This window comes from Tamandua tetradactyla, chromosome 1, assembly GCF_023851605.1.
Source record: "Tamandua tetradactyla isolate mTamTet1 chromosome 1, mTamTet1.pri, whole genome shotgun sequence".
Taxonomy (NCBI): domain Eukaryota; kingdom Metazoa; phylum Chordata; class Mammalia; order Pilosa; family Myrmecophagidae; genus Tamandua; species Tamandua tetradactyla.
The window spans coordinates 4,025,542-4,037,794 of NC_135327.1; the positions used below are offsets into that span (position 1 = coordinate 4,025,542).

Below are 12,253 nucleotides of genomic sequence, written 5' to 3' on the forward strand. Positions count from 1 at the left end.
AGGGAGCTCAGTGGGTCCAGCCAAAATCCAAGAGGCTCTTACGGGCTCAACTTGGGTTACTTGTCCAGCCCTGTGCCAGTCAGGGGAGTGGGGTGATCTGCCCAGCCAGGCCTGAGCCGTGTGTCCACCCTGGAGTTGGGGTGGGAGGGGCCAGCCCTACCTAGACCTCGTGGATCGAGGGAGGGTTCCCCAAGGACAGCTCAGGAGCAGCCTAAATGCAGACATGGTAGCAGGTGAGTACACAGAGGCCTGAGATTCCTCCTGTAAAAAGGAAGTGCAGGGCAATCCGCTTTTCCATTTGGAGCCATCGGCAGTTTGTACAGTTTGGAATATCTGGCCTAAGCCAGAATAAGGTGGGCACTGTGGGTGGGCCAGGATGCGAGGCCCCATGTCATGTCCCCATGCCCCTACTTTTCTCAGTTTGCAGTCCAGCTGAAGAGCAGGGTGAGCCCACCCTTCAAACAAGCATCGCTGGAACCCCACCCGCTCTGTGGCCTGGACTTCTGCCCCACCAATTGCCACATCAACCTCATGGAAGTGTCCTACCCCAAGGCCACCCCCTCCATCGGCAGGTCCTTCAGCATCCGCTTTGGCCGCAAACCCTCCCTCATCAGCCTTGACCCTGAGCAAGGTACCTCCATGTGTCTGCTAGAAATTGTGTTCGAATCTTGCACTTTAGATGTTTAAACAGAAAGATATGTGGAGGCCAGCAGTCCAGGGCTGGAATGACCTTGCTGTTCTAGTTTGCTAGCTGCTGAAATGCAATATACCAGAAATGGAATGGCTTTTAAAAGGGAGAATTTAATGAGTTGCTGGTTTACAGTTCTAAGTCCAAGAAAATGTACCAATTAAAACAAGTCTATAGAAATGTCCAATCTAAGGCATCCAGGGAAAGATACCTTGGTTCAAGAAGGCTGATGAAGTTCAGGGTCTCTGTCATCCGAGAAGGCACATGGTGAACACAATCATGGTTTCTCTCTCATCTGGAAGGGCACTTGGCAAACACAGCGTCATCTGCTAGTTTCTTCTCCTGGCTTCCTGTTTCATGAAGCTTCCTGGGAGGCATTTTCCTTCTTCATCTCTAAAGGTCTCTGGCTTGTGGACTCTGCTTCGTAGTGCTGCAGCATTCTCTGCGCTCTCTGAATCTCTCATTCTCCAAAATATTTCCTCTTTTATAGGACTCCAATAAATCAATCAAGATCCAGCTTAACAACCACTCTTGACTAAATCCCATCATCTAGGGAGAATATCTGATTACAGTTTCAAATATACAGTATTGAACAGAGATTATTCTACCTTTACGAAATGATATTTTGATTAAAACATGGTTTTTCTAGGAGGCATACTTCCTTTCAAACCAGCACACTTGCTTTCTTTGTCACCACCCTTAACATCCTCAAGGGTGCCTCATGGTCCATGCTGGCTGTCGGGGTACCAGCATCACGTCTGCATTCCAGTCAGGAAAAAGACCACAGATTTTAAAAACACCAAAATGAAAACTTTCTGTTTGACGTATTCTAGTTGATTAAAGAATATAAAAAAGGGGACATTTTTCTCCTTCATTGGAATTCCTGAAGTGGGTTTGTATACTTCTGTCTAAGTGGTTCCTGGGCCTCTGGGGGCTGTTCCTGATTGCGCTCTCCCCTCCTGTGTAGTAGGGCACCTGAACCCCATGTCCTACACCCAGCACTGCATCACCACCATGGCCGCCCCGTCCTGGAAGTGCCTGCCTGATGTGGATGGTGAGTCCCAAGGCCTGGCCAGTGGAGCCCTTGGCCAGGAGCACCGCGGCCTGAGCTTCCTGCTCAGGCAGGAGGACCGTGACATCCAGGATGCCTACCTGCAGCTCTTTACCAAGCTGGACGTGGCCCTGAAGGAGATGAAGCAGTATGTCACCCAGATCAACAGGTGGGCACAGGCTGTGGGCTGTTAGGGGGGCTGGGTGGCATTTCTCAGCCTGTCACGAGTGACGCTTGGGTCTGGATAATCCCTTGTCGTGGGGGACTGGCTGCCCATCGTAGGACAGTTAGCAGCAACCCTGGCCTCGCCCCACCAGCTCCTTTTCTCCCCAGTTACTACGACCAAAAATGTCTCAGGCGTCGCCAGCTATCCTCTGGGGGACAAATGGCAGCAGGTTGGGAATCGCAGCTCGAAGGACATAGTGGATCTAAGCAGTGACTGTCACGAGAGGCTAACACTGTGAGGCAGAGGGAGGACTTACTTCATAACTTGAATCTTGGGGAAAGTGGCCTGCTGTAATAGGGCCCCTCCGGTGCCACAAGACGCCCCCGTGACACCACCTGTGGAGCACTGACCTGGACTCTAGTCAAGCCTGGCCAGCTCAGCACTGGCCACAGGGTGGGGGCATTGAGGACTGCTCAGGGCCACTTGGGTCTGTGTCCTCTGGGTCCAGAGGGCGGGAGCTGCCACAGCACCGTCCATTATTTCCGCAGATTCTTCAACAAATAGCTGGTGGAGGGAAGCAGGTGGGGAGGTGGGGGAGCTCTTAGGGACTTGGCAGCCAGACGTGGCGTCCGAACCTGTGAGAAGATGTGTGGACATGAGCTGGGTCCCAGATAGTAATAGGGGATTGCTGATTGTGTTAGGTACCTGTCAAGTCCCACAGTTGGGTTCAAACAGGGTCTCTCTCCCTCTGCCCCGTTCGTGTTTGGGGCTGGATGTTCTCTGTTCTGAGCATTGTGGGACGTTTGCAGCACCTCTGGCTTCCCCTGCTGGGGGTCTGTAGTACCCCATCTCCCAGTTGTGATGACCAGACATGTCACTGGACGTTGTACTGAGTATTCCCTGGAGGATGAAGTTGCCCCCAGTTGGGAACCATTGGTTTCAGAGATCATATCCATATGCTAAAGACACATACGGAAGTATTTACAGGAGAAATGTGATGTCTTAGATTTCTTTTAAGTATTCCAGAAAAGGAAAATGTGATGAGAAAGATCGAGGAAGCGCAGTGGACCTGCATTGCCACCGTTGAGGGTGGCCGCTGAGAAGCTGTCCTTCCGGCTTGTCTGCGTGACCAGAAATGTCCATGATAGAGAGAAAAACATGTAGGCTCTGGAGCTGGTGGCTTGGTTCTGAATCCTGGCCCTACCAGTGATTAGCTCTGTGAATCTGGGGAGGCTTCATTTCCTTGTCTGTGAAATGGCCCTGCACTGACCCCTTTACCTATGGCGGGGTCCCGCGTCCAGCCAGCATCCACTGATTGCTTACAGGGCACCTGATGCTGCTCTAAGCAGTTGCCATATTGTAACTCCCTTCATCTTCACAGCCACTTCAGAGGGCGCTGTAGTTACCACCCTGTTCTAGTTTGCTAGCTGCCGGAATGCAATATACCAGAAACGGAATGGCTTTTAAAAAGGGAAATTTAATAAGTTGCTAGTTTACAGTTCTAAAGCCGAGAAAATGTCCCAATTAAAACAAGTCTATAGAAATGTCCAATCTAAGGCATCCAGGGAAAGATATCTTAGTTCAGGAAGGCCGATGAAGTTCAGAGTTTCTCTCTCAAGTGAGAAGGCACGTGGCAAACACAGTCAGGGCTTCTCTGTCATCTAGAAGGACACGTGGCGAACACGATCAGGGTTCCTCTATCATTTGGAAGGGCACATGGTGAACACGGCGTTGTCTGCTAGCTTTCTCTCCTGGCTTCCTGTTTCGTGAAGCTCCCCAGGAGGCATTTTCCTTCTTCATCTCCAAAGCACTGGCTAGTAGATTCTCTGCTTCTTGGTGCTGCAGCATTGTCTGCTGTCTCTGAATCTCCTTCATTCTCCAAAATGTTTCCTCTTTTATAAAACTCCAGAAACTTATCGAGACCCACCCAAATGGGTGGAGACATGTCATCACCTAATCCAGTTTAACAACCACTCTTGAGTAAATCATATCTCAAGGGAGATGATCTGATTACAGTTTTAAACATACAGTATTGAATAGGGATTATTCTGCCTTTATGAAATGGGATTTAGATTAAAACATGGCTTTTCTAGGGGGCATACATCCTTTCAAACCAGCACACACCCCATTTTACAGATGGGTAAACTGGGCTTAGAGAGACTAAATAATGAGCTTTCAGTCTCTAAGCCAGGAAGCAGCAGCATCCATAACTTCAAACTGAAATCTGTCTGGCTTTGAAACTTCCATTACAGAGCGATGGCCTAGGGCCCAGACTGACCTACTACTTGTTATTTTTTTTTAATAAAATGTTATTGACAAACGGTAGCCCTGGGCCTCCATCTGGAACAGTGTTTTTGGCACAGTCACAACCATTCACTTTGTAGGGCCTGTGGCTGTTGCACGCTCCAAGGCAGGGTAAGTACAACAGAGTCGTGGCCACAGAGCTAGAACTGCTCCTCTCTGGCCCCTCAGGCAGGTGTGCCCGCCCCGTTCTTTGCCCAGAGCCGTGTGTGCTGGGACACGGGACACAGACCCTGCCAGTCTCACACCCGGCCGAAGGGACAGTGCTGTGCATCTGCAGAGGAGCTGGGAGGATTTTCAAGGCAGGGCCACACACCTCCTCTCTGCATAGGGTCAAAGGGCAGAGATGAGGCCTGAAGTCGGGGGGGTGAGGCCACTGACCATCTCCGCCACCCCCAGGCTGCTGTCTACCATCACGGAGCCCACCTCGGATGGGTCCTGCCATCCGCCCTTGGCTGAGGAAGCCTCGTCGCCCCCACTGGCCGGCGAGGAGAGTGAGATGGACAGGCCCGACCACGGGGGCATCAAGAAAGTGTGCTTCAAGGTGTCCGAGGAGGACCAGGAGGACTCGGGCCACGACACCATGAGCTGCCGCGACTCCTACAGGTGGGTGGGTGGCTGGCCACATGGGCATGAAGTGAGGCCACTGGACAGGGAGCCACTGCATGGGGGAGGCCACTGCATGGGGGAGGCCACTGGATGGGGAGGCCACTGGATGGAGAAGGCCACTGGATGGGGGAGGCCACTGGATGGGGAGGCCACTGGATGAGGAGGCCACTGAATGGGGAAGGCCACTGCATGGGGGGCCACTGGACAGGGAGGCCACTGGACGGGGGAGGCCACTGGACAGGGAGCCACTGCATGGGGGAGGCCACTGGACAGGGAGCCACTGCATGGGGGAGGCCACTGGATGGGGAGGTCACTGCATGAGGGAGGCCACTGGACAGGGAGGCCACTGCATGGGGGAGGCCACTGGATGGGGAGGTCACTGCATGAGGGAGGCCACTGGACAGGGAGGCCACTGGATGAGGAGGCCACTGGGCAGAGGAGGCCAACATCAGTGGGACGCCTCCCAGGTGCCGGGGCTTGGGGGTCACAGGTACTGACCGTTGCGGTTCTGGGGGACTGTTTGAGCCCTCCAAGGTCCCCTGGCCTTGTGGACAGTATCCGTTCTGCTTTGGCTTCACTCCCTACATGGTGACAGAAATTATCAAAGAAGTTAGGTTCCTGGGTGTGTTTTAAAACTCAGTTTAAGACGTACAGTTTCCGCAGCAAACACCATTTATTTTTTCTTTTTACTTTTTTGTATACTGTATGGCAGGGGTCACATTTCCTTCTTTTTCCATGTGAGTATCCCGTTATTGCAGCACCATTTGCTGAATTTTTCTTTGTTTGGTTTTTCATTTGTTTGCTTGTTTGGGAAGTGTACAGGGCGGAAATGAAACCTGCGTCTCCTGCATGGCAGGCAAGAATTCTGCCACTGAGCCACCGTCGCATCTCCCGCACCATTTATTTTTGTTTTTATTTTTATTTATTTATTTAATTTATTTTTTGCATGGGCAGGCACCGGGAACTGAACCCGGCCGGCATGACAGGCAAGAATTCTGCCATTGAGCCGTCATCACACTGCCCCACACCATTTATTTTTATATGGTCCAGGGAGCAAAAGTTTTATTTTTACCCCTTTGTATTACTCCAGGAGGATCTGAATTGTTTTTCTCCTGGTTAGGTGAATTATAACAGCGAGCTGGCGGGTTGAAACTCAGTTTCCCGTAATGAGCCCTCCAGTGGGTGCCTGTGGTTCCCGGCACAGCCAGAGCGGCACAGGCAGAGCAGCACAGGGGCCCAGGTCATGGCCCAGAGCACGTGCCCACGTGGCTCGAGTAGAAGCTTAGAAGGGCACGTTCCCTTTGTGCGGGCAAAATGCAGAACTGCCTTCACCCGACAAGGCTAGCCGTTTGCCCCAGCCCTCCCAGCACTGTGTTCCCTCAGCCTTCGAGGGAGCTGCAGGGTGGTTTCCAGCCTTTTCTGCTGTATGTGTCATCCTGGCTAACGCAGAACCTTGTGTTCTCAGCTTCGCATCACTAATCCCAGGTTTCGCCATCTCTCCGCATTTTTGTTCTTATGTATTTGGGTCCTGAGAAAAGAATTTCAGGGTTGTGGTTGTCAATGCGCTGACGCCTCTGAATCCCTGAAACAGAGCTGATGAAGTGCAGGCCCCATTCTCCTTGGTTTCCAGCCAGGCCGGGGAGTCTGGCTTTGCTGCCTGGTGGCACGTACAGGGGTGTCCCGGGAGGGGCTATCCCAGGCGGAACGACGAGCTCGGTGGGCGTGTGGCTCCCTCGACTGGATGGGCAGCTCACCGTCTTCCCGCCGCTTCTGGCTCTGTACTGGGCCTGGGGGTGTCCCCACGGTCAGCTGCACAGGCCGACCCACCCCGTGTCCCCTCTCTGGCCCTGGGTGTTGGCCTCTGGCACCCTCTCTGGGCTGGCTGACCATCCGCGCGACCAGAAAGTGCCGGATGCCGGCGGGGTGGCTCACGCCTTTTCTCTGTCCCTTTGCAGCGAGTGCAACAGTAACCGCGACTCCGTCCTTTCCTACACCAGTGTGAGAAGCAACAGCTCCTACCTGGGCAGTGACGAGATGGGGTCCGGTGAGTCGAGGGGCTGGGCTCGGGGTGAATGGGGTCCCCCCAGGGAGGTTTGTGTTTGCTTCTATTTATCACGTCGTTCTGTGTGGTATTGCAGAGTATGGTACTGTATTTTCACCCGTTCAGCAGATAGGTATTGAGGACCCATCATGCTGGGCCTGGGAACATGAACGACTCAGAGACCTGGGCTCTGGGACCATATGCGCTCCGGGAATGTCATGGACACAGAGCGAATAAACATGTGACTCAAGTGCAGGTTGTGACGAGAGCTGTGAAACAGGGTGGCTCACCTGTTTTCCTAAGAGCGCTACCTGCTTGTACTAACAATTTGAACGTAGAAAAGTTCAAAAGAAGTACATAACACAATAAATCAGAAATGCATCATTTCCTCCCGAAATGACCATTGCTCATGTTTGGAGAAGCACGTTAGGGAGTGCATACTCAGTGTAGGTAGGTGGATGGATGGTTGGGTGGACAGATGGACAGACAGAAATAATAATGTATAAGTTAGATCCTTCCGTACTTGTGACTTTTAATGAAAGCCTGAAACTTGTTTTGTTCCATGTTTGTGTCTTTACTTTTAGTTGAGTTTATTTTAGCCTTTTAAAATTTTTAATTTGCTTTGTGGCTGGGTCACACACCCACAAGTTCATAATCCAGAAGGCATGAGAGGCATCTAGGGGCAGTCTCCATCCTACTTTTATCCCCAACCTCCAGCTCCTACGCTGCCGTTGTTTCTTTTTTTTTTTTTCCTGCTCGGCTGTACTTCCAGAGGTAGTCTGTGCATAAAAATTTAATTTTAATTATGCTTTAGTTTAACATAAGTGAAAGAAGCTGAAATCAAATGAGAGATATTGCTGAACTTTAGATAAATATTTCATCACATATGATATTTGTCCACAACAGCTGTCCCTGGGGAGGTTTTGGGAAGGTGCTTATGTCTGGCAGCTGAGCCAACTGAAAAAGCTGGGAAGTGAGTCAGGAGACTTGGGATCCGGTTTCTTCTCTGAGGTTCTCAGTCTCTTTGTTTCCAGAATGGAAATAGTAACAGTGTATTGAAATTGTGTAGTGCTTTAGAGCCTGTCTCTAAAGCACTGTCTCCTATTTTGCAAATGAAGAAACTGAGACTCAGAGAGGTCAAGTGATTTGCCCAGTGACACACAGCTAGGACCTCGGTTTTTTGGACTCCAGGTCTCATGTGTGTTTTGGAGCTCTGTAGTGACATTGCCTTCTTAGAAAAAAGGTTGGGAAGGCATGAGGTGGCAGGAGTGACTGATGGCCACAGCTTCTTCCTGCTAGGGGATGAGCTGCCCTGTGACATGCGGATCCCGTCAGACAAGCAGGATAAACTTCATGGCTGCTTGGAGCATCTCTTTAACCAGGTAGGACCTGTGCCTGCCCTTAGCATGACCTCTCTCATCCCTGGTGAGAGCCTATAACCCGGGGACCTGGTGGGGGCCTCTGGAATGGGGCTAGGAGTCAGGGGTTCCTGATGTGGAGGTCATAGGGGTCAAACCAACCAGTGCTTCTTGCTGCCAGGTGGACTCCATCAGCTCACTCCTCAAGGGACCGGTCATGAGCAGGGCTTTTGAAGAGACCAAGCATTTCCCCATGGACCACAGCCTGCAGGGTGAGCAGACACGCGTCCCCAGGCTAGCCAAGAGAGACATCAGCATGCAGTAGGCGGCAGTTCGTGCTGGGGAAGGGATGTTGGGCCGGGCAGGACACCGGGACGTGGCCTCAGGTTGGTCCCTCTCCTGCCATGTGGCTCTGGGCCAGTTCATGGGCCAAATCCAGCCTTTGGGGGTGTGTTTATAGAAATTGTGAGCAAAGAATGTTTTTTCCTTTATAAATGGTTCTGAAAACCCAAACGAAACAAAGAATATGCACAAGAGATATATATCCTACAAGACCAAAAATATGAATTATCTGTCTTCCTAAAGAAAAAGTTAGCTGAGCCCTGGGCCGGTCCCTGAACTTCTCTGGGCCTCAGGCTGCCCGTCTGTGGTGTGGGGGAGGCTGGGACCCAGGTTGCCAAACCTTAGGTATTCACAGACTCCTCACAATGTCAGTGACATGCCCGGGCTTGACGCACAGCTTCTCACTTTTTAGCCATATTCATTTGTTGCCTTCTATTATTTAGATTTTTTTAAATGTGGTTCCCTTTTAGGAATTTAATTTGAAAAGGAACTTGTTAAACTTTCTGTATAAACTTCTTAACATATGGCTTTATTACATGACATACATTAATGTCAGCTGTAACGATAAATCCAATGGAAACAAAAAAATGTCATTACTGTCTGACTAGATACTATTATCTATCCCAGACTCTTTGGTTTTTGTTCAGGAAGATGATTACTGAGTTAAAGAAGTGAAAAGAACCAACGTCCCAAGAAGACTTTCTTCTTGAAATGTTTAGAAGAGAAGAAAGAATTAAATTTCTTATGTCCTCTCTCCTTTTCCTCCCATTTACCCATCCATCCACCCACCCGTCCATCTATGAATCCGTCCATCCTCCAGTAAATAATTCCCAGGAACCAGCTTGGCCGGGCCTTGTCCTGGGTCCTGGGGACCCTGTGATAACCTGACCTTGCCCCTGACCTCAAGGAGCTCCCAGTCGGGTGCAGGAGATAGGCACGCAAAGGGGACGCCCCCTACCCCCAGTGAGGGTGGGGCTCACGAGGAGCGGGTCCTGTGGCTCAGCTGTCTCTGCCACTGTTCCAGGAGTGTCTGTCTCTCCAGGGGAGGCTCAGAAGGCCCATCCCCTTTTAGCCTCAGAAACGTCAGACCCAGAGGAAGCAAACGCCAACTCTCAAATACCTGGGGCCTTGTAGCAAGGCGGCTGTCACAGGAACAGGGATCTGGGTCTGCAGGGCCTGCAAATGGACCTTCTGGAGTCAGGTTCAAGTCCTGGCCCTGTGACCACCCAGCAAGTCACTTTCCTCCTTAATGCCTCAGCCCCTTCCCCTGTGTAGGAAAGGGTTAGCCTAGTTTACATCCATGCTGAGAGTACCAGGCAGTGATGATTAGTGATGCCTGCGTTGGGCTGGCTGCCTTGTGGGGAGCCAAGGCCTCAGACCAGTAGGGAGGCGTGCCGAGTTTGATTACTGATGTCTGCCATGGGTGCAGCAGACCTGTGAGACAGCAGCACACTTACTTTGTATTTGCCCCAGGTAATCCTAGCAGCTGTTTTGATCTAGGATTATGAGCTTTGGAGTTTGGTGATGGGACATAGGCCTTTGTGCCACCCTTCTCTAAAGTTACTTCCATCCCTTCCCTGGCCCTCATGCCACTCTCCTGCCCCAGAGTTCAAACAGAAAGAAGAGAGTACCATCCGTGGCCGGAGCATGATCCAGATCAGTATCCAGGAGGACCCCTGGAACCTGCCCAACTCCATCAAGACCCTGGTGGACAACATCCAGAGGCATGTGGAAGGTCAGTCTGGGCTGGGAAGGAGGTGGCGTGGGGTTTGTGTGGCCTTCGGCTCTGCCTGCACAGTGTGGCAGGGGCGGGGGTGGCTCCAGCTCCACACTCATCTCCTCACCCCCCCCAATCTCTTCTGGAGAGGAGGAGGCGAGCAGGTGCTCCCTTCTCCGCTCAGGGTCCTGCCCTGGACCAGTACTCTCAAGGAGCTTCCAGTTTGGGGCCCTTTGTTCCGAGGCTTTGTCTCAGAGCAGGAGGCTCAGGAGGCGTGGCTTGTTCTTTCTCAGCTTCCAAAGCTGTGGGTTTCATTCATTCCCTTTTTTCTTTTGCACATGGGCCGGCACAGAGAATCGAACCTAGGTCTCTGGCATGGCAGGCGAAAACTCTACCACTGAGCCACTGTGGCCTGCCCTCATTCCCTTTTGTTTGTAGATTATGGTCCCAGCTGGTGACCCACTGGCCTGAGTTGGACCCACAGATCTCAGTTCCACAGCTTTAAAAAATGTGAATCAGCTGCTCGTGTTTACAGAGATTTAACCTGAACATCTAGATTTCAGGCTATGTTTGAACCATCAGAACTGGCAGTCCCAGGCCCAAGCCCACAGGGCACTTGGCTGGAGCTGAGCGGGGCTGCCTACTTGGGCTTTGGGGGAGGCACCTCCCAGCGCCCCACAGGCTGCCTGACATAACCTGCTCGGCTCGTGGCAGCTGCTGGGTTTGGGGTTCCTGGGCCGGCAGAACCCCAGCCAGGGAGATACTGGCCACGATGGTGGTGGGGGCAAGGACTCCGGTCATCCCTTCAGGGACCCGCAGCCTCCTGGCTGGATGTCCCTGCCAGCTCCAAGCTATCCTGCTTTGCAGAGTGTCCACTGCTTACGAGCACAGCTTCAGAGCCGGACTGCGAGGCCTGCATCCCGGGTCTCTGGCTTCCTGGCTGTGTGATCTTTTTTTTTCATTGTTTACCAATTTTGTATATATTTTAAACATAGCAACATACAAACATGAACATTCTTACCATATGATTGATCATTCCATTCTTGGTATACAATCAAAAATTCACAGTATCATTACCATGATCATTTATTAGAACATGTGCATCAATCCAGAAAAAGAAAAAAAGAAAAAAACTCATACATATCATACCTCTTACTCTTCCTTCTCACAGACTGCCAGTATTTCCATCTACCTAATACATTTTAGCCTCTGCTTCCCCTATTTTTTCTATATCTCTTACCCCTCCCTTTCATTGATCACTAGCATTTCAATCTACTAAATTTATCTTAACATTTGTTTCCCCCATTATTTATTTATTTTTATTCCATATGTTTTACTTGTCTGTTGACAAGGTAGATAAAAGGAGCATCAGACACAAGGTTTTCACAATCACACAATCACATTGCAAAAGCTATAGCATTATACAATCATCTTCAAGAAACATGGCTACTGGAACACAGCTCTACGTTCTCAGGCAGTTCCCTCCAGCCTCTCTGTTACACCTTAACCAAAAAGGTGATATCTGTATAATGCGTAAGAATAACCTCCAGGATAACCTCTCGACTCTGCTTGGAATCTCTCAGCCACTGACACTTTATTTTGTCTCATTTCTGTCTTCCCCCTTTTGGTCGAGAAGGTTTTCTCAATCCCTTGATGCTGAGTCTCAGCTCATTCTAGGATTTCTGTCCCATGTTGCCAGGAAGGTCCACACCCCTGGGAGTCATGTCCCACATAGACAGGGGGAGGGTGGTGAGTTTACTTGTGTTGGCTGAGAGAGAGAGGCCACATCTGAGCAACAAAAGAGGCTCTCTGTGGGTGACTCTTAGGCCTAATTTTAAGTAGGCTTGACCTATCCTTTGTGGGGTTAAGTTTCATATGAACAACCCCCCAGATTGAGGGCTCAGCCTATTGCTTTGGTTGTCCCCATTGTTTGCAAGAATATCAGGAATTCTTCTCTTGGGGAAGTTGAACTTTCCCCCT

The 12,253-nt window shown here is 50.9% G+C and overlaps 1 protein-coding gene across 5 annotated transcripts in view; it reads left to right on the forward strand.

Moving 5' to 3' along the window:
* PREX1 (phosphatidylinositol-3,4,5-trisphosphate dependent Rac exchange factor 1) overlaps window positions 1–12,253 on the forward strand; it is a 193,616-nt gene that overhangs the window by 167,301 nt on the left and 14,062 nt on the right. For 4 of the 5 annotated variants that reach the window (XM_077167406.1, XM_077167416.1, XM_077167436.1 and 1 more), the window contains 7 exons: window positions 421–631; window positions 1,656–1,908; window positions 4,606–4,812; window positions 6,771–6,859; window positions 8,156–8,238; window positions 8,396–8,486; window positions 10,163–10,291. In XM_077167406.1, coding sequence (XP_077023521.1) covers window positions 421–631; window positions 1,656–1,908; window positions 4,606–4,812; window positions 6,771–6,859; window positions 8,156–8,238; window positions 8,396–8,486; window positions 10,163–10,291 — 1,063 coding nt within the window. The remainder of the gene's footprint in view (window positions 1–420; window positions 632–1,655; window positions 1,909–4,605; window positions 4,813–6,770; window positions 6,860–8,155; window positions 8,239–8,395; window positions 8,487–10,162; window positions 10,292–12,253) is intronic. The other variant, XM_077167425.1, reaches the window with a different exon arrangement.